The following is a 22234-nucleotide window of genomic DNA, read 5'->3' on the forward strand; positions in this document are numbered from 1 at the left end:
AAGAGCAAAGTTCCTGTATTTATCCGACACGGTGGACACTTACGCAGCATAAACGTAAATACAGACATAAACGTAAATACAGACACATACATGCATGTATATTTATCACTCTGCTAAGACGTCTTTGTTTCAATGTTCAAGGATTCAGGGGTGTAGGCCAATGCTTTTTATTTCCAGTCGGCACCAAAAATGTTGCCCAGATTATAATTTGACGACAGAAAAATGGCTTCAACATTTCTTTCAGTTTAGGATTTGAGACCCGGCCAAAAGCCATGTTGGCAAACTCTTACTAAGTTGAGCAGAGACTGGCCCGTATGAACCTCCCGGAGACGCCGGGGTTGGGGTTGGCGAGGAGTCGGGCACTGGGCGGCGGGAGGGCTGCGTGGCGCGGATCTTCCAGCACTTCCTACTCCGCGGAACCGGGCCGACCAGTTCCCACCGCCGCCTCCTGCCTCTTGGCCCCACTTTGCGGGCCAAGCCCACGCCGCGCGCCCTCTTCCCCGGCGCCGAGGCCGGGCTGGGGGCGCGCCGAGGCAGAGCCGGTTCGGGCATCTTTCGGCGGGAGGCCGGAGCGGGGGTCCCAGGGCAGGGGACGAGGGCCGAAAGCCAGGAGGCCGCCCTCCGTCTGGGTTTCTAGGTGAAGGGCAGGAAAACAACCGGCCGGTCTGGGCGGGGCGGGGCGGGCGGGGCGAGGGCGGAGGGCACACATTGCTTCATCCTGTACATTTTACTGGAAACCGGGCGCATCCGGAGGAGGGGCCGGGAGGCGGTCCCGACGCCGCCAATGGCCCAAGCAGGGCGCGGGGGAGGCCGGCGAGGCGGTGGCCCCTTCTCTCCGCCCCTGGTCTCGAACGCCGGTTAAAAAGTCGGGCACTCCGGGTCCGCGCTCGTGCCCGCGCCGTCCTCCCGCCAATACCCTGAGCCCGTCAGAGCTAGTACCATAGCCACAACCGGGAGGCAGCCGCGCGCAGCGAGCCGGGGCACAGCTGTCTGGGGTCCCCGAGCGCCGAGCCTGGGAGCATGATCGTGGACAAGCTGCTGGACGACAGCCGCGGCGGAGAGGGGCTGCTGGACGCGGCCGGCGACTGCGGCCTCATGACCAGCCCGCTCAACCTGGCCTACTTCTATGGCGCGTCGCCGCCCGCCGCCGCCCCCGGCGCCTGCGACGGGGGCTGCTCGGCGTCTGGGCCCTCGGCGCCAGGCTCGCCCGGCTCCGACTCCTCCGACTTCTCCTCCGCCTCGTCCGTGTCCTCCTGCGGGGCGGTCGAGTCCCGGCCGAGAGGCGGCGCCCGTGCTGAGCGGCTGCAAGGTACCCACCGGCCCCAGCGGGGCGACCCTCGGACCCCCGGACTCCCGTCGGCCCACGCTCAGGGAGGGGGGTGGTCTGGGCTGCCCAGATGTGAAGTACTTCGGCCAGATTTTAGGGGGATTCTGCTCCTGCCTTAGTGGCGGTACATAATCACACTGGTAGTCATTATTAGGCCACGACGGATGCCTTGCCCTGTGCTGGGCGTTTAATATCACTCGATGCCCTTTGACCGTCTGTGAAATCCGGGTGCCATCGGCTGGCCTGTTAGCTGGAAACACACTGCTCTGATATGGGGGTGGAGGGGGGAGAAATGGACCACGCTGGCTTTTCTCTTCGTTTTCTTCTTTTAAAAAACGCCTTTATTAAGCTATAATCCACATACTATGGCGAGGTTTTGGAGCCGATGCAGGTGTACCTTTTTCTCGTGTCTGTTTTAGTGAAAGGCTGTAGCGGGCGATAAAGGTTTGAGTACAAGGTTGACGGTCATGATTTATTTCTTCCTAAGTACGTATTTGTGAAAATTTTTACGTAGAAGGACTTTATAAAGAAAAGAAACGGATATTATCAAGATGTGAGATGAAGCTGGACTGAAAACCAACGTATACCTTGAGTTTGATTTTCCGAAGTCTGCCCCGAATTTCTGCGGTCTTGTTTTTGTTTTCTGTGCTTTAGAGTGGTTTGGGCTGTATGTAGCAGAGAAAGGCGTAATGTTTCCGGTCTACCGCTGTGAATTGTTAGTTTCTTTTCTTAATGAACGGAGTTGCATAATTTGGGGGAAAACAGGATGCCACTGTGGGTAAACCAAAGAACGTCTAGATAATCTCACATTTTGGAAAATGTAATCAACATGATTTTAAAGAACGTTCTCTTTCAGGTGTTCCCCACTGCTAGCCATTCCTGTTTTGGTTGTGTTTTAAAGTGTGATTTGTCATTTTCATTTAAAAAAGTGATTCAAACCTCTGGACTCTATAAACGCTTTCTGTATTTTGAGTGTGCAGTAAATGCCAAAATGTTGTGTTTATCTAAACCTTTTTTACTCCCTCCTCATTTGGCCTTCATCTGGCTGAAACTATTTTACTAGTTCTTTGGTTTACCATAGGGGATTTCTGAAACTGAATTTTTCTCCTTGTGACGTTGAATTATTAACTGCTGTCATTCCAGAGAGATGCCGTGTTAGATTCCGGCAAGATATGTCTAGACTTAAACGTAAAACTAGCTGTTTAATTTGCCCTATCATTGAGCTGTTTCTCATATGTTTGATTATATATATATATATATATTTAAATTATGCCTTGGTTTTTGTCCCATCTTATTTTTTCCTACTCTCAATGGAATTGCTGAATTATTCATTTCCTGACTGTGTGTGTTTACTCTGTGTTCAACTCATCCCAAGAGGTTGTGACATGGTAGTGGTCAGAGGGGAATGCTGTACTCATGTACTAGGTTTTAAAGTGTATTTTAAAGCTTAAATATGAAATGAGATTATTTCCTTTTTACTTAGAAGGCCTATGTGAGCAATTCCGTAAACAGTCAGTGAGGGGAAATCCTGTGTGTGTAGTGTGGAAATGTGTTTAAGCTTAGTGAATTTAAAGCAGCTTTCTCGGCATAGCTTGACTGGGGGAAATAATAAACTAAGACATTATTAATTGTTAGGCTTTGGTACGTTGTTTTGTGCCTTCTTCGGTGAGTGGAATTGATAGACTTTACAATTTCTGTGTGGACAGAAACCCTTTGGTTTAGAAAGCTAAAAATTCATCATTTAGCCATTGCTCTCCCAGGTTTTTAAAAAATCTAGAATAATTACAGATTTATGAGAGTCAGGATTGCAAAATCTGCAGTCTTCTCTCATGCCGTATTTAGGGCTGAGAGAGAACTAATTTGGGTTTGTCGCTTGTTTCTGGGGCTCCCTGAAATGACATTTTTATGAGCTTTACTTCCTTAGGGTTCCTGGTGGGGAAAGGTATCAGGCAAGGTAGACTCCTTAAGCAGGGCTGGGGACTGACGTGCAAGGTCATCGGCCTGGGTGAGCTGAAGAGACTTTGTGGTCTGTCAGTTGCGAACTTTATCACGTTGGACAGCTGTGCTTTTGAAGTTAGTAATATTCATGTCTTTGAAGACACTCACTTGGGATATGTTTTTGTTTTTTGTTTTTGAACAGTTGAGCCCCATATGGGAGTTGTAAGGCAGCAGAGAGGACCCTTTCAAGGTGTTCGTGTGAAGAACTCGGTGAAGGAACTCCTATTGCACATCCGAAGTCATAAACAGAAGGCTTCCGGACAAGCTGTCGATGATTTTAAGGTGGCACTTAACTTATTTGTTTTGGGTTGGGTGGCAGGGAGGTTAGTCTGTTAGGGTTATTACTTTCATAGACCACAGAGTACAAAGGACAGAGAGCATATTTGTCCTGCTGTGTGCTAGATTCCTGTTGCTGGGCCCAGTGCTGGGCACTTGGCAGCTGTGCAAGAGAAATTTAATGAATGAGTAAACGAAGGCAAGTTGGGGGCAAGGAAATTAATGTGGTTCAGTTAAATGGAACATTTTGATTAGAAAGGAAAAACTCAAGTTGCCTTATTAATTTTACCTTGACCCAAGTTGAACTAGGTGAAAATGCAAATGGGGGAAGTTGTAAGGTAGGATGGAAACTAACATAGAAAATAAATACTGTTAGAATGGTATATCATATATTCATGCAAACTACAAAGAATGGTAGAGATATGTTTATTGATATATGTTAATCAGGAAACCATTTATCACACACTAAATTGGAAACTTTTTTTTCCTTATAGACACAAAGTGTGAACAGAGAGCAATTCACAGGTAAGGGTTACCTCTATTTATAATATTATGGGGGCTCTAGGGTAAAATAGTGCACTGTAATTAGGGGTAAAATTTTGTGAAGTAAAATGATCTCAGATTCCATTTTCCTTTCTCGGGTATAGAATTGAAGAACACAGTATCATATAGTGGGAAAAGGAAAGGCTCTGATTCACTGTCTGATGGACCAGCTTGCAAAAGATCAGCTTTATTACATACCCAGTTTTTGGTATGTATCTCACTATTTTCCTCTGAATACCCTTCAGAAATTACTTTTAGAATAATTTTGGAAGAGAATGTGCAACTTCCTTTTTCTTCCTTTCCAGACACCGCCTCAAACACCCACACCCGCGGAGAGCATGGAAGATGTCCATCACAATGAATCCAAACAGGACAGCTGTGCCGATCTGCTTCAGAACATTATCAACATTAAGAATGAATGCAGCCCGGTTTCCCTGAACACTGTCCAAGTTAGCTGGATGAGCCCTGGGGAGGTCCCTCAGGGCTCCCCCCACGAGCAGTGTCAGGACCTCCACAGAGGGCAGGTCTTCTCTCCACCTCAGAAATACCAGCCCTTCCAAGTCAGCAGCTCCCCACACATGATGGATCAGGCTTCCATGTACCAGTATTCACCACAGAATCAGAGCGTGCAGCCGCCGCCACAGCACTACACCCACAATCCAGCCCTGGAATACAGCCCTTATTCCAGAACTTCCCAGTCCCCCAGCTATGAGCCACACTTGTTTGGTCGAGAACCACAGTTCTGCCCGGACCAGAGTTTTGCACCCCTTTTAAGTGATCCCCGGCAATCTGAGAATATTGCTGTTCCCCCTCAGACTGCTCCCAGTGTTCAGCAGCAAATTGACACCCACCTACAGAACTTCAACCTGATGCCACCAGATACCTGTGAGGCCCTGGCAAGGCCAGATGCAAGCTCTACCCCTTTAAGCACACCGCTGCCCTTCCCGAACCTTGGCGGAAATCCAATGAGCACCACACAGTTAGGGAAATCATTTTTTCAGTGGCAAGTAGAGCAGGAAGAAAACAAATTGGCGAATATCTCCCAAGACCAGTTTCTTTCAAAGGATGCAGATGGTGACACGTAAGTATATCTTTTTATGTTGTTAACCTAATTTGGTAAGCCATGGTTGTTGGCCACGGTGGGCACAGGGTATGCCAATTTAGATCTGAGTAAGTGATTGGCTAATCTAGATAACTAGTGGAGGCAGAACGATAGCTCATATTTCAAGGAAGAGTTTACTTTGTTTTTTTTTTCTGGGTGAACAAATTACCTGTTCCAAATTAATAAAAATGTATTTGGCCTCTTTGAATAATTGGTTTTGAAAGATTAGCACAGATTATGTCTGTAGAGCAAAATCAGTTAGATCATAGTTGGTTGGTCATGATCAACCAGGAGTTGATTTGTAGATTGATTACAGATGTGTCCTCACATCTTTGTGAACCTGAGCAAATTGTTTAACCTCTCTGTACTTTAGTTTCTGGGCATGTAAAATGGTACTATCTCCCTCATTGGGTTTTTATGAATATTAGAAACATTGGATTTAATGCAATCAACATGGTACTTGGCGTACTTCTTTCTGGTAACCTACTTCATCTTGTAACACAGATGGGTATTGTCAGCATAGCAGAAAAGACAAATTATGCTCTGTGCTGTTTCATTTTTCATACTGTTTATGGGGTTCAGGAGATAGTGAAGGATAGACAAGCCTGGTAGGCTGCTGTCCATGGGGTCACAAAGAGTCGGACACAACTTAGCAACTGAACAGCAATAGCAGCAGCTGTTTCATTTGGGTATACCAGCACATCAAGAAATGGGCTAAAGGAAGAATTTTTTTTAAAAGATGAACTTAGTGAAATCAGAAATAATTTACCTCTTTTCCTTTTCTCTCCCCCAGGTTCCTGCATATTGCTGTTGCCCAAGGGAGAAGGGCACTTTCCTATGTCCTTGCAAGAAAGATGAATGCGCTTCACATGCTAGATATTAAAGAACACAATGGACAGGTGAGGATTTTTTTAATTTTAATTAATTTTTTAATTGGAGGACAATGGCTTTCAATGTACTGAAGTCTTTACAGGAGGCTTCGGTACTCTTGAGCCTTCCTCCCCTCCCCCAGGTAAGGATCTCGACAGAGGGAAATGGCAAAGGTGTGGTCAAGACGATAGCTGGTCTCATATTTGAGTGTCGATTATTTCAGAGTTCCAGACCAAAAGAGTTTAGTTAATATTAACTTTGGGATGCTGACTCTGTCACTGCCCACCTTGAAGTTATTAACGTTAACTTTGTAGTCATTTGACCAAAGACTAATGGGGTGTAATAAAGCCTCACCCTAAGTTTATTTTAGTTTCCTTGTATCTTACAACTTATTAATAGGATTCATTTTTTCTATGTGGGTTTTTCCCACCTCAGTCCTAGTTTAGGTTCATATTCCTTGTTATGATAGTTTTATAGTTTTTACAATATATATATTTTTTTTCCTCTGCATGTCCACAGAGTGCCTTCCAGGTGGCCGTGGCTGCCAATCAGCACCTCATCGTGCAGGATCTAGTGACCCTCGGGGCCCAGGTGAACACCACTGACTGCTGGGGAAGAACGCCCCTGCATGTGTGTGCGGAGAAGGGCCACTCCCAGGTGCTTCAGGTAAGAGGCAGCAAGCCAGGCTCCCGTTACCACGGGGATAGGGCTGAGAAATTAGAAGTTGGGTGCAGGTTGCCTGTTGCAATACTCTCTTCTGAGTTGACTTATTCCTTTCTTGGGACACTTGTAGATAAGTATTTGGCAGAGCTTATCTTATGCTGAGTAAATGTCTACTTTCAAATCCTGCAGGCAATTCAGAAGGGAGCAGCGGGGAGCAACCAGTTTGTGGACTTGGAGGCAACTAACTATGATGGTAAGCAGTGGACATGTTATTGGGTGAAGAAGCATTCAGAGAGAGGGGCCCTTTAGTTCCAAGGGCATTAAGTTCAAAACCAAGAAGAAAGGGAGTTAATTAAAGCTAAAATATTCTATAAATAAAGTTAGCGCTAAGACCCAATGGAGGAAATCCTCAGATTTCCTTAGTGGTTCTTGGAGAGTTGATGGGAGGCTTGATCTCTGCTTTCTTATACTTTTTTCTAGGCCTGACCCCTCTACACTGTGCAGTCTTGGCCCATAATGCTGTGGTGCATGAACTCCAGAGAAATCAACAGCCCCATTCACCTGAAGTTCAGGAGCTTTTGCTGAAGAATAAAAGTCTAGTTGATACAATTAAGTGTCTGATTCAAATGGGAGCAGCAGTGGAAGCTAAGGTAAATTCACAGAAGAGTTTAGACACGGAATGTGGGAGAGAAGTGGTTATAGCAGAAGAGCTTGTTCTCAAGTAGAGATTAAAACTTTCTCCTCTTTTTATTTTATCCCCCCCATCCTTTTTTAAAAATTAATGGAGTTAGTAGCAATGTATGGATAGTTGAGGAGCTTAGATTTAAAAAGATCATCTCATTTGCTTTCTTGATTTGTGTTTAATCTATGGCTTATTATTCAGAAGATCATTCAGTTGTGACATGAATTAGTCTTTATTTGAAAGGAAAAGAATATGCTTGAAACTGATATTTTCATCTTGGTTTCAGTTGTCATACACAGATAATAAAGGCACTGCATTTCGTAAGGGTTTCTTCATTGTTGTGGAATCTGGACTTAATCTTCTGTTTTTTTAAACTGGAAAATATTTTGTTATCTTTAAATCTGAAGTTTCTTTACTGAATATCTGCTGTGTGCAAGGCACTGAGTTAGGGGCTCTACAGGAAGATGCCTAAATCGTAAGCCCCTTGGGTCCTTGGGGAGCTTACGGTCTAATAGAAATGGTAAGAGAGATAGCTAACTGTCAGTCTACAGGATGGCCACCAAGTCTGGAAACACAGGCGGATACACAATAAATGGTTTCTTGTACTATATCACAGCCCTTGATAAAACAGTGTAGTCTATTTCTACATTTTATGGCCACCTGGTGTATAAGGGTAGATGTGATCAGAGGCATGCAGGCAAATGAAAAGGGAATTTCAAAGGAGAAATGAGATTTCATGGAGCTTGGGATGAAAGAAGGGTTTGTGAAGAAGTGAGTACTTCAAGTCAGTCTCCACGGGTGAGTCAGACATAGGCGAGACTGGGTGAGAAGCATATGTCTAGGGCGTGGTGTCAGATATTCACTGTCTTCTACCTCTTCCCTTTGACAAGGATCGTAAAAGTGGCCGTACAGCCCTGCATCTGGCAGCTGAAGAAGCAAACCTGGAACTCATCCGCCTCTTTTTGGAACTGCCCAGTTGCCTGTCTTTTGTGAACGCAAAGGTACTTTTAGGAATACTCGAGAACTGTCCGAGAGTTGGAATGACCTTCTTTATACCTTCTTCAAGCTTTTGAGCTGCTTTTGTGAAAGTCTCCTGTCCTCACGGGTGTCATTTTCTCTTGGTCTTCAGGCTTACAATGGAAACACCGCCCTCCATGTTGCTGCCAGCCTGCAATATCGGGTGACGCAGTTGGATGCAGTCCGCCTGTTGATGAGGAAGGGAGCAGACCCAAGTACTCGGAACTTGGAGAACGAACAGCCAGTGCATTTGGTTCCTGATGGCCCTGTGGGAGAGCAGGTGAGGGCCACAGAAGGGAAAGACATACTTTTAGCATTGTCCTGAAACATAAGAGCGGTGGGCCAGCTGGCACCCTTCGGGTGGGCTCTGTCAGTTCAGATGGGCTCTGTCAGCATACGTGTCTCAGCAGTTGTCACTGTTGCCCTTTGGAGTCAATTGTTTTGTTTCCAAAGGAGCAGTAAGACATTTAAGGCTGTATCCGTAGACCCCAAATGGTTAGAAGTCAGGCAGTCTTTGCTTTTCTTCCAAGATGACAAACTTAGGTTTGAACTAAGTCAGAATGGTTTGACATTTGGCAGTTGATGAAAGAGGAGGAAGCAAGGTTCCTGTAGACATTAAGAAAATAGAATCTAGCCTTTGTGAGTAAGTGAGGAACCTTCAAATAGTGTGGGTATTAGATGAGTCAGAGTGTTCAGAATACTTCCAGATGCCTGAGTGCTCCATAAACGTTAGCTGTTAACAATGATTTCTGTCTGCTAACTGATCCTAAGTAAAAAGTGGGAAAGTTATTTATGTAACTTTGAACCTAGAAATAGTTTATACTTTAAATAAAATTATGCTTTACTTATCATATGATTCTATATTACATTTGGAGATTGAACAGTTTCATATGACTAAACTTTTCCTGATAATAAGACCTGACTCTTTAAGAACTTAACAGATTTTTGATGAAACTTTTCCCCTGGAGGAAATGAGGTGATTGTGGCTGTAGGTCATTGTATACTGTAATAATCACAAAATAAAATATATGGAATGCAATTTAGCCTTTTCTTTGATATACAGCCCTCATTGTGGCCACAATGTTATAGTAACTCATATTTGTAGATTTCTTGATAGCTGAAAACGAATCTCTTGATAACTTGTAGTGGTATTTTATACCGCTTAATAGTTAGGAAAACTTTGCAGGATGAAAGTTAAACTGGAAAGACTGAGATTCAGAGTGGTTCCAGGCACAGGAACCATCATTAAATAGTAAATGACAGAGCCCTAAGTGTTACCTTCCGCTTCACTGTTTGTGGTGTGAATTCATAGAGTGAGGTTCTCAGGGAGTATCGAGCACGGAGAGTTGCTTAACTCTTTGTGAAATACATGTTCTCAGATTATTCTTCTTTCTGCTTTTGTATTTCTGTTTCTCTCTGTTTGAAGGCAGGATCTTTTCCTTTGCTTTTGTTATCAGACTATAGTCATTGTGTCTCCTTTTGGTAGCTATCAATTGCATCCCTGACTCCAATCTTCTTTCTTTTAATTTGTTGCTTCTAATCTGCTGTGGGCTGAGAGACATGATAAAATTTGTCAGGCTGGGGTATAAAATCAATGACTCAGCTCTCAGTGAGCCTGGGGGCTTTCCCGTGATCCATATAGTCATGCACAGAGGCTTTCATTCTTGGATATCTTGATAACTATCTTGACTCGAAGGGCATTATAATTTACTTATATCTATAAGAAAGACTCTGGGTTCTTAGTTGAGGCTGACATCAAGGTAGGTGAGATATGTATAATCATGATTACTGCCTTGTTTTACATGTTCTCATAAATAACAGAAGATTAGGAAAGGAATATAGGTCTTTGTTAAACAGTTGGAGATGTTCAGCTTCAGATAATTTTTTTCATGGAGATGCTTTACTTTCTTGTTCTCAAAGATCGTTATAGGAGAGCTGTAGTAAATAAACCTTAAAAGAAGTTGTAGTTTTTTTTTTTTTTTCAAGTCCCCTTAAAATCTTGACACATACTGTTGTGTATTTCTTCATATACTTACTTATAAGTAGGCAGGAATTATGTATAGAAGAAAGGAAAGAAGCTCTGAAGAGGTGGTACTTTGATTGTAAAAAAGAAATCTCACAAATGCTATTGGTTTCCTTTCCAGATCCGACGTATCCTGAAGGGAAAGTCCATTCAGCAGAGAGCTCCACCGTATTAGCTCCGTGGGTTTGGAGCCTGGTCGGCAATACTCACTGTCAGTTAGGCAGTCCTATTGTATCTGTACATAGACCATTTGCTTTGTATTGGCAAATGTAAGTTGTTTCTATGAAACAAACATTTTTAGTTCACTATTATATAGTGGGTTACGTTAAAAGAAAAGGAGAAAAATACCTAATTCCTCTTGGCAGATTTTAATATTTCATGCCCAGGTATCTGGGATCTAGACATCTGAATTTAATCTGAGTGGTAAAATCGACTTCAATTAACAGTAGCTTTTTGGCTTTGATTTGTGGTATCAGGTACTGCTCACGTAGCTATCGCCAGTTTAAAAGGAGGTGAATCGTTAACTTTTTTTTTTTGAAGAAAAATGAAAGCATTTGAAAGTTAAAAAATAAATCTGGACATAGCCTTGAGACTTCATTTGGCCTGATACATACAGTACCTGGTAGTTACCAGTGTTGAAAAATCTCTGTAGTAACTGAACTGAATGAAAGGTACCATGGTTAAAGTTTGATCTTTGCAAACTGTGTATAATTGTTATTTTTGTCTTTTAAAGTATTTTTACATATATGGTCATTAACATGACCACATTTGAAATGTGTAAATCAATAAAATAGAAGATAACAAGTGGATATTCACTGTTTTTAAAATTATATGCCTTCAAAGGAACTGTGTAAGCACCACCTCTGTAGATAAAACAGATGGAGAGCTGTTCCCTTAGTGGCTGGCAGAGCTCTGACTTGTAAATATGCTTTCAGATGAGATATATTTTGCATGCTATTAAAGAGAATACCTCTTTAAGATGCACTTTCTAGAATTTTGATTTCCTGTTCTGTTGGACTTTTTGTTTTGACTTTATAAGAACAACAGAAAGTCAATATTGAAATGTGTTTTACTGGTTTTCTGTTGTTCAGGTAATGATAATGCACCAAGATGTTCTATATTACTATTAAGAAAAAACATATTTTTTAGTAACTTGAATTATATTAATATTATTTTGCTTATCTCTTGCATACTCTGAGGAACATATTTGACTTTGATTGCACATTAATTCTTTGTAATAAATTTGATTTATGAAAAACCTCTATCTTTTTTTCTTTTAAATGAGAAGTGTCATAAGCAATTGACTGACTAATCATCTTTGTAGTTAAGTACTTAAATCCTTTTAAAATAGATAACCTTTGGATCGATCACATTGTTTGACCCAGTATGTCTTGTGGACAAAAGTTAGTTATGGTTATTTGGTATCTAAAAGTATGGCTGTTATGTGAATCTGTCCATTCACAATGGAAAAACTCATGCATTGCTTTAAATAAACATTAATTGAATAATACTGTTCTTAAGGATGTGAATTTTCTTTTCCTAGACCTTATATATATTTCTCAAGGTTGAAAAGAGCTGTTAATCACTAATCTAAAACCTTTAAATTAGCCAATATACATTAATTTGGTTTTTTTTTCAGAGTGTGTTTCCTAGTTATATGATCTTTAACATGAAAAAGCTCTTTGTCAAGTTCATTAGTAGAGATTTACTAGGTTCTGAAAATATCATGGATGTTTACTAGATACTGTTGATCATTTAGAAGTTTATGTGCTAAAAAATATAAGTCTTTATGACTTTTTAATACTTTATTTTGTGGGAACATAGGAAAAATGATTTGGAGATTACCAGGATCATTCTGAGAGATGTAAACGTGGGGATGATAGTAAATGGGGTCCCTCCCTTTTCCAACATGTCATTTTGATATGTGAGAACAAACACATCAGTGTCTGTCAACATCAGTCAATCACTGCACATACATTCTAGATCTAGTAACCTCCTTTGAGAATATGATGTGCATGTACACACAAATTAACTGAAACAGTACTTAGCAAGCATGTGATTGTGTATCTGTGCATACAAAGCTGTCTGATAGATAATATGAGGTATTCAAAGATATTTATTAATTAAGATACATATGTAGGAGACATGGCATGTACTTGATTAACAAAAAGAGGAAGAAATATAAAGATTACAAAGAGAAAAACTTTATATCTGAATGGGGAGAACTAGGGAGACTTCAAGGTAGAATATTTGAGCTGTATTTTCAGAAGAGCTGAATTTGAATGTTCACGCAAGTGGAGAGGGAGGAGAATGAAACAGAAAACTACATGAACCAAGGCAGTTGTGTTTGGGGGAACCACAAGTGAGTGATTCAGTGTAGCTTGACTAGCCAAGCTATTTGGATGGCCAATAAGTTTCATCTTGTGTTCTACCTCTAACTAGTAATATGAATAGCATATTGAGAAAGATCTTCAAGCAGTCTAGGGGCTTTGGCAGGAGAGGGTGCTGTAATTGATTATCATATATCGGCTGTATGGGTATAGAGGGTGGTTCTTGATGGAATGTTCCTTAAAGAGTGACCCCCATGGAAGCCAAGACTACGAGCTCATTGCTGCAACCTCAGTGCCTAGCAAAGTGCCTGGCATAGAGTAGGAACTTAACACTGGTTAAATGAGTGAATGAAGGTATGTCAATCCTGCTTGGGATCATGGGTTTTTTGGGGGAACTGGTGTTTCAAGCCAGTCATAAAGTACTAACATAAAATACTAATGAGTTAATGACTATCACAGTTCTAACTTAGATCAGATCAGTCGCTCAGTCGTGTCCGACTCTTTACGACCCCATGAATCACAGCATGCCAGGCCTCCCTGTCCATTACCAACTCCCGGAATTCACTGGGACTCAGGTCCATTGAGTCAGTGATGCCATCCAGCCATCTCATCCTCTGTCGTCCCCTTAATGATAGCGATAAGTTAATGAAAAATGGCATAGCTGGCACTCTTAAAAAAAAATCAGGCAGTCCTATGCAAAGAACTAATTCTAATACTGTAGTTCGGTGTTTCACTAAGGAATTCCCTGAAGTATCAAAGACCAAACCTTCCAGCTCTATTTGTTAATCAAATCAGTCACATTTAATATCCTTTCTATATTTTTACTTAATCAGGAGTGGAGAATTTTCTCAAATTCCTCTAACCTTTAGTAAATGTCAACTTCTTGAACTCAGTACCACTGACTCGTTTTCTGATAACATCAGCTCTGTATTGAACATGACTCAAGGGAGAAACCAACTTCAGTGACGAAGTTCTTGTTGGTCTCTCTGAGATATGGCCCAGGTACAAGGTTTTATACATTAGTTAGAACCAGATGACTGGGTTTTTGGTTTTCCTGCTAATGCCCAGGATTTGTCCTTGACAGGAGGGGAGTGACCATCTTACTCCTTATCAGAGGCTCCACACCTAGCACAACATCTGACACTTCGGACATGTTCAATAAATACTTCTTAAATCAAATTTAATTTCATGGCTTCCTTTTTAGTTTATATTTTCTCTATATTTTATAACTCAGTGTATAGACATTTTTTCATATGGAATTTATGATTTAATTCTGAAAGATGTTTTTCTTCAGCTGTGCACCAAGTCTGGTTTAGCTTTATCTTCTCAGTCCCCTCATTCCACCTTTGGTGTCCGTGTAGACTCAGAAACATTGCATGGATGACACGTTTCCAGGTGGACTAAGTGGAGATCATTCTCAAAGTGTGTCTAGCTTTCTTATATGTGTCCTTTGTCCTCCAACCCCTTGTCCCCTGGTCCCTCCATCACGCTATTCTCCTTGTCTATAAGCCCAAGATTTGGGGATAAGAGTACCAGACAGCTAGTCCAGCTGCTCAATGCCCTAGGTTCAGGGTTTCAATCTTTTTTGTTTTTAAACTTTTAGTTTTGTATTGGGGTATAGCTGGTTAACGAACAACGTGATAGTTTCAGGGGAACAGCAAAGGGACTCAGCCATACATGCATATATGTATCCATTCTCCCCCAAACTCCCCTCCCATCCAGACTGCCACATAACACAGCAGAATTCCCTGTGCTTTGCAGTAAGTCCTTGTTGATTATCCATTTTAAATACAGCAGTGTTTACATGTCCATCCCAAACTCCCTGTCCTGTACCCACATCCTTCCCCCTAGCAACCATAAGTTTGTTTTCTGTGAGTCTCTGTTTTGTAAGAAATTTTATTTGTATCATTTCTTTTTAGATTCCGTAAGTAAGGGATGCATACAATATTTCTCCTCTGACTTACTTCACTCAGTATGACTATCTCTAGGTCCATCCAAGTTGCTGCAAATGGCATTATTTCATTCTTTTTAATGGATGAGTGATAATCCATTGTGTCTGCCAATGCAGGATATGCAAGAAACGTGGGTTTGATCCCTGCATCAGTAAGATCCCCTGGAGGAGGAAATAGCAACTCACTCCAGTATTCTTGCCTGGAAAATTCCATAGATGAGCCTGGCAAGTTACAGTCCTTGGGTTTGCAAAGAGTCAGACATGACTGAGTACACATGCAGTATTCCACTACATATATGTACTGCATTTTCTTTATCCATTTCTCTGTCGATGGGCATTTAGGTTGTCATTTAGGTTTCAGTCTTTGCCACCAAAGACATCAGCATCTTTTATGAAGCTTGTTAATCATGCAAATACCTTAGCCCCACTCCAGACACACTTAAACAGAATCTCCAGGGTTTTTAAGGCTTCCAGCAGGTACAAGTGAAGATGATTCTAGTGCACAGTTTAGTCTAAATTAATTAGGAAATGCAGATTTTGGAGAGTAGCTGTGACTGGGCAGTAGCTCTGTGGTGGTAACAGAATGGGTTGCTGAAATGCCTATGGGGATGAGGTGGCAAACTGATGAGGGCTTGCTGTGTGCCAGACGTGTTGGATCCTGTGTTGTAGAAACTAGCTTTGAAGGAGAGGTCGGGAGTCAGCTAAACTGGTTTTTTTGCTCCCAGAAAACACTTTCCTAAGGTCATCTGGCTTTTAATTCTTAGGTGTATTAGTTTCCTAGAACTGTGTAACAAATTACAAACTTGGTGACTTAAGCCACCAGAACAGAGAAATTTTTTCTTTTACAATTCTGGAGGCCAGGCATCTGAAATCAAGGTTTCTAAGAACCATGCTCTTTCCAAAGGCTATAGGGAAGAGTCCTTCCTCACCTCTTTCAGTTTCTGGCAGCCTCGTACGTTCCTTGGCGTGTGGCAGTATGACTCCAATCCCTGCCTCCGTCTTCACATGGACTTCTCCCCTCCCTGTGTTCTCCACTGGTTGTCTCTTATAAGGACACTTGTCATTGGATTTAAGGCCCAGATAGATAATCCGTGATGACCTCATTTTGAGGTTCTTTAATTACATGTGCTAAGACTTTTTCCAGTTGAGATCATAGTCATAGGTTCTGAGGTTTATGATGTTTATATCTTTTTTGGGGGTGGGGCACTAAATTTAACCTAGCAAAAGAAGCTTTATATTCTTTTCTGTTACTATTATTTCTCTCAAAGTGATTAAGTTGAATACCTATTTTTGAGCAATTCTGTAGTTTGTCTTCAGAATCTATGTGGATCTCTTCCACATAATTATTGATTTAATGAATGTTACATCATCTCCATTTTATTTATTAACTATAATGCTTGGCATTGACCAGGAACCTCATTAACCATTGATAAACTTTAATAGAAACCATAAAATAATTATTGAGATAAAATTCTAAAAATTATTGTAATGATTTAAAGAACTTTCATTGTTTGAAACTTACAACAAATCTTCTCTGACAATCATTAGTCATTCTACCCTCTGGCACATGTATGAATAAACCTGCTCCTCTCCACCTTGAATCACACTACCTAGAGTTGCCCATGTGAGAAGCAACATGATCACAAATTAAATGCCTGTATTTTAGACCAACTGACCTTATAATGATAATACCAGAATAGGCACTCATTGGAAACTGCAGACTTGAAAGTGAAAACTCAACTCAAGGAAAGCCATGGTCTCAGAAAGGAAATATCGATCTATTTTGCCAAGTTCCACTGAAACGTACTTTTTTAGGCCTAAATATTATTTTTTTTAAGTGAAAAGGATTCTGCCTGTTAATCTGAATAAAGATTTCAGTAGTTCTGTGGACTTGGTAATTAGATCCAGCATGCATTTCTTGTTGGAACAGCTTAGTATCTTTGGGCTTGACAATAGGGACAAATTTCAAATTGTGAAATGCTACTAGGTTTCTTAGCTTAATTGATTTGGGGCTTAAGTTTGAAATTGCTGTTTATTTTCTTAATTCATGGTATCCTAATTCACATGGCCTTCTCTCTGTGAGTGCAGCCAGTGTCTCTTCTCAGGCAGGATTTTAGTTTTAAGTACTTGCATGAAAGTGTGGAATCCCTCTTGACTGGCTCTCCTGAAAGCCTCAGGTACCTCACTGTCCTGCAGGTGAGCTGCTCCTCTCTCTGCACTTAAGTTTCTTGTTTAGGCCATTATCCCAGTGGGAGCCTGCCCACTGAGATCCGTCTTTTCGGATTGGCTCCAAATGTTTTTTACATTGGATATCACTTTCATTCATTTTTTTAAAAAAGACTGTCTCTCCACTATTCCCAAGAAGGGTTCCTTCCAGAGTTACTTTAAAATTGTCAAAAAATTATCCTTTTTAAAAGGCTCTTGCATCGCTTCTCGGCCTTTTGGCTAAGATCAAGTGTAGTATCTGTTCTTATCAGTTTAATATCTGATACGTCCTCTATCCGAGGACAATATATTAAATGGATTTTTGGAGCAGGGAGTTGGAATAGAAGCTTGCTCCGTCCACTCCACGCATCGACCTGGTATTGCAGCACTTCCAGGAACGGTGCACCAGAAGAAAAAAAAAAAATAAAATAAAAGGCTCTTGCACATATGGAAGTGAGAATTATTAATCTTAAGGACAGCAATTTTGTCTGGTGTAACTTCTTATGTCTTTCTGAAGAAAATTTTAAATATATCACTTGGGAAAACAAGCAAACGTTTGAATCTTTTGGATTCTATGCAAATCTTTCCAGACTCCTGGAAAACTTTTTAAAAAGGTAAATTTCTGGACTCAACTTGTAGAGAGTTGAAAAATAATATACTGTATTACTTTAAGTATAGAAATAAATGAATGAGACTCGTCTAGGGTCTCACAAAATGATTTTTTGTATAGAGCAAATAGGGCTACATTAGACAGGTAGATTTTTCCAAACAAACCCTCTAAATTTGGTGAAAATATGTCCAGTTTTTTCATGTGATGCAGAAGACAGAGAAAGAGATCTATAGACAGAAATTTAACTTACATTGTTTATTATACTGTTTATTAATTTCCATACATACTCCAATCATACAGGCCAGGCCATACATTGTTTAAAGCTCAGGAATTTATAGACAGTTAACAGGTTCTCTATTATGCCATTATTCTATTTCCAAAGCTATAGAATGAGTCAGTTTTGTTTCTTCCCGCAATTGTTAAATCTGTTATCAAGGACAAATGTATATTGAATTAGTCAATTTTTTTCTATCTTTCCTGCCATCACCCATGTTTAGGTTTTCCCGGATTACTACAATAGACTTAAAAAAATAATTTTACTATGAAAAATTCAAATATACTCAAAAGTAAAGAGAATATTATATTGAACACTCATATCTGGCATAAAGCTTCATCAATTGTAAATATTTTGCCATTCTTCCCCCTTATTTTTTTCTGGAGTTAAAGCCTACTACACTCCTCATAGAAAGTCAGTGTGTATCTCTAATGGATCAACAATTTTTGTCCCTGATAGCTTTGTAATTATTCTTTCTCTGATCTCATTTTTCTCACCAATCCCCAGATTTCCAACCATTTAGCATGCTGCTAAGTCACTTCAGTCGTGTCGGACTCTGTGCGACCCCATAGACGGCAGCCCACCAGGCTCCCCCGTCCCTAGGATTCTCCAGGCAAGAACACTGGAGTGGGTTGCCATTTCCTTCTCCAATGCATGAAAGTGAAAAGTGAAAGTGAAATCGCTCAGTTGTGTCCGACCCTTAGCATGGACTGCAGCCTACCAGGCTCCTCCGTCCATGGGATTTTCCAGGCAAGAGTACTGGAGTGGGGTGCCATTGCCTTTTCCACCATTTAGCATACTCTTACAGAAACTTAAAAAGTTTTCAAAGGCTCAGTGTTGCTCACTAAATCAAGTGCAAATTCTTGTCCTGGTTCACAAAGCCATCTTTAACTTCCCTCAACTGTTTAACCTTATCTTCTGTTGTTCTCCAAAAGCTATCAGGTAGGTCTCCTTGCTGCTCATCAGAGGCTTTGTTTATTCCTGTCTGTAGTCATGCTCTTGCCTACCCAAATTCTGTGGATCCTTGAAAGCTCTGCTTGACTGCCACTTCCTTTGTGAACCTTTCCCCAGGTCATACTGACTTCTCTCATGTCTGAACTCTTGGAATTTAAACTGAGTTCCTATAACCTTAAATCTGATATTTTTAATGTTATCCCAGTCTTAATCATTGTAACCTGGAAAGTGGACTCTTAATCACTTACTAGCAGCATTTGTTTTTAAAAACATCTTTAAAATGTTTGAATGAAGGCTATCATTAGGGATACAACGAAGGTAAATAATGCTGGACAAACGAAGTGTCAGTATGGTAGACAGAATTCTAGATGCCCAAGACCTCTACCCCTGGTGTTACTCCTGTGATTATATTATGTTATATGGGAAAAGTAACTTTTCAGTTGTAATTAAGGTTGCTAATCAGTTGACCTTAAACTAGGGAGACTGTTCAGGTGCACCTGAACACTTTAAAAGCATAGAGTTTTCTTTGGCTGGTCACAGAAGAGGGAGTCAGAGAGATTCTAAGTCTAAGAAGGATTCAACCCACAGTTATTGACTTTGAAGACAGAGGAAGGTGCCCACAAGCTAAGAAATTCAGGTAGTTTCTAGATATCCAGAAAGAAAACGGGATCTCAGTTCACATGCCCAAGGACATGGATTTTGCCAACAACCTGAATTAGCTTGGAAGCAGATTCTTCCTTAGAGCCTTCAGTTAAGAGCTCATCCCAATTGACTATTTTGTCCTTGTGAAGCTCCATGCAGAGAATACAGCCAAGCCCACCCAGACTTTTGACCTGTGGAACTGTGAGCTTGTAGTGAACTTTTGTACATTTCCTGCTGTTCTTCCTTTTTTTTTTTTTTGGTTTCAGTTTTATTGGGGGTATAATTGGCATACAGAACTATATAAGTTTAAAGTGTACAGAATAATGACTAGACATATGTAAGTTGTGAAATGACTATCACAGCAGGTTTACTTAACATCCATCACCTTATATGGTTATAAAGTTTTTGGTTTCCCTTGAGGTAAGAACTTTTGGGATGTATGCTCTTAGCAACTTTCAAGTATACAATAGTGTTAACTACAGTCATCATGTTGTACATTATATCCTTACTACTTATTTATCTTTTAGCTGAAAGTTTGTAACTTTGACCACTTTCACCCAATTCTCCTACCTCCCACTTCTCGCCTCTGGTAACCACATATCTGTTCTCTTTTTATATGAGTTTTTTTTTTTTTTATTCCACATGTAAATACATAGAACACTACATGAATTTGTGTCATCCTTGTGCAAGGGCCGTGAAAATCTTTACTGTATGGTTCCAGTTTTTGTGTATGTACTGCTGAAGTGAAGCATCCTGCTATTCTTATCAAGGCTCCAAATCAGTAAGGGAGGTGTTCCAGTAAGTTGAAGCACTCGTTTTAACACACATGGTCACTGCACAGGCTTAGCAGTGCCCTTTTGTCCATCAATTTCCCACTACCTGTAGGAAAATTTTAAGGAAAAGAAAGTCCATCTTGCCTATTGCCCACGTTTTCAAAATAGTCTATAAGAGGGTCCTTGAGCAAAAAAGTCTATAAGAAGGTCCTATAAGAGGCTGCTTGAGGGAGGTGATTAGGACAGTCTCTCTGACCATTAGTAGCATTGGTTCACTGTGCAGACTCTCTCTGTTTGCTGCAAGACCGGTGTTTTCTAGAAGTATTCCCCTAAACTCTGCAGCAGCCAAGATATTAGATGGTAGGAGACCTTGTTTATAAAATAAATCCAGACACTCACTTTAAGAACTGGTCAACAAATAGTTACTGAGGATGCTTAGAAATTTGAGAACTGAAGTTACAGTTTCTTCTGCAGCTTAGAATCAGAGATGATGGGCAGGAGTTTTATTATTATTAGTTTAACAAGCTTAAGTTTCTCCAGCCACGCATATGTAACAAAAATGAATGGTTACATATTCATTTGGGGTGCTTGTGAATGATTCAAAAAGAACTTGTTCCTTACAAAATTTATTGCTGAATGACTCATTATAGGATAACGATGAAAACAAGCCTTCTAATTTAAAGAGTTATGCAAATATTACTTTAAAAGTTAACTTTGTGGGGTACAATTTCCATACAATAAAATGCATATATTTTAAGTGTATAGTTAAGTAAATGTATACACTCATATCATCATCATAATCAAGATATAGCTCATTTTCTCACAGATCCCTCATACACAACCTCTGCAATCAGTCTCTTCTTTCAGCTAGTTTCAGGCAACCATTGATTTAATTTTTGTCAGTATAGATGAGTTTTGCCTCTTCTAGTGTACATACAAATGGAATCAGACAGTACACATATCCTTTGTATTGAGTTCCTTTCACTCAGCATGATGTTTTTGAGACTCATTCACAAGGTTGTATTTATTAGTAATTCATATTTTTTATTGCTGAGTAGTATTTAATTGTATTAATAACACAATTTGTTAGCCTATTGGTGGGTGTTTGAATTGTCTCAGTTTTGGGCTATTATGAATAAAATTGCTATGGGCAGTCTTTGGGTGGAAGTAGGTTATTTCATTTTGGTAAATACTTTGGGGTGGTATAGCTGGTTGATGTGATAAGTATGTTTAACTTTAAAAGAAACTGTCCAGCTGTTTTTCCAAGGTGACTGCACCATTTTCCAGTCTCAATAGCGAGAGAAGATGCTATTCTCAGTCTTCCTCAATACTTGGTATTGTCAGCCTTTTGAAAGGGTGTGTGGTAGTACCTTTCCAATGGATATTAGTGGTATCTGATCATAGCTTTAATTTACAATTTCCTGATAATTAATGATGTTTAACATCTCTTCTTGTGCTCATTACCACACGGGTATCTTTGGTGAAGTGCCTGTTCAAGTTCTTCTGCTCATCAAAAAATAATTAGATTGTATCATTATTATCAAGTTATAAAACTTTTGAACTATATTTTGGATATAAGCCCGCTGTCATATATGTACTAAAGAAACTTCTCTCAACTTGTAACTTGCCTTTTTGACATTTCTTTAAGAAGTCTATTTTGCCTCATTTTTCACCTTCTTCTTCTTCAGGGCCTCTAATTACACGTATTTAGGCTATTTTCTGCTGTCCTATGGGTCTCTAAGGATCTACTTATTTTTCTTCAAAATATTTTCTCTTTATTCATTAGCTTGGATGATTGCTATAGATTTGCCTTCCTATATTCAAGTTCATCAGTGACTATTTCCCTCTCCTTTCTGACCTACTGTGATATTTTTTTGGCATTGTAATTTTTAAGTTCTAAAATTTCCATTCAGCTCTTCTTTATAGCTTACATTTCTCAGCAGAGTCCTTACATTTTAACTCATGATGTCCCTATCAGCTTAATTTTTTGAACA

The 22234-nt window shown here is 40.4% G+C and overlaps 1 protein-coding gene and 2 non-coding genes across 3 annotated transcripts; 2 read left to right on the plus strand and 1 right to left on the minus strand.

Moving 5' to 3' along the window:
* The first annotated feature begins 793 nt into the window (after positions 1-793).
* On the plus strand, positions 794-12009 carry NFKBIZ (NFKB inhibitor zeta). The gene is made up of 12 exons (XM_070368770.1): positions 794-1309; positions 3468-3607; positions 4096-4126; positions 4249-4352; positions 4450-5225; positions 6040-6145; positions 6636-6782; positions 6969-7032; positions 7260-7429; positions 8352-8462; positions 8591-8758; positions 10623-12009. Exons 1-12 carry the CDS (start codon positions 1021-1023, stop codon positions 10674-10676), a joined length of 2160 nt encoding a protein of 719 aa, XP_070224871.1. The 5' UTR covers positions 794-1020; the 3' UTR covers positions 10677-12009.
* Positions 12010-17207: 5198 nt separating this feature from the next.
* LOC138989537 (U2 spliceosomal RNA) lies at positions 17208-17398 on the plus strand. The gene has a single exon (XR_011465827.1). It is a non-coding gene; the product is annotated as a U2 spliceosomal RNA (small nuclear RNA).
* Positions 17399-20113: 2715 nt separating this feature from the next.
* On the minus strand, positions 20114-20219 carry LOC138989443 (U6 spliceosomal RNA). Its single transcript, XR_011465749.1, has one exon. It is a non-coding gene; the product is annotated as a U6 spliceosomal RNA (small nuclear RNA).
* Between the last annotated feature and the right edge of the window lie 2015 nt (positions 20220-22234).

The sequence above is a fragment of the Bos mutus genome, chromosome 1 (genome assembly GCF_027580195.1).
Source record: "Bos mutus isolate GX-2022 chromosome 1, NWIPB_WYAK_1.1, whole genome shotgun sequence".
Lineage (NCBI taxonomy): Eukaryota > Metazoa > Chordata > Mammalia > Artiodactyla > Bovidae > Bos > Bos mutus.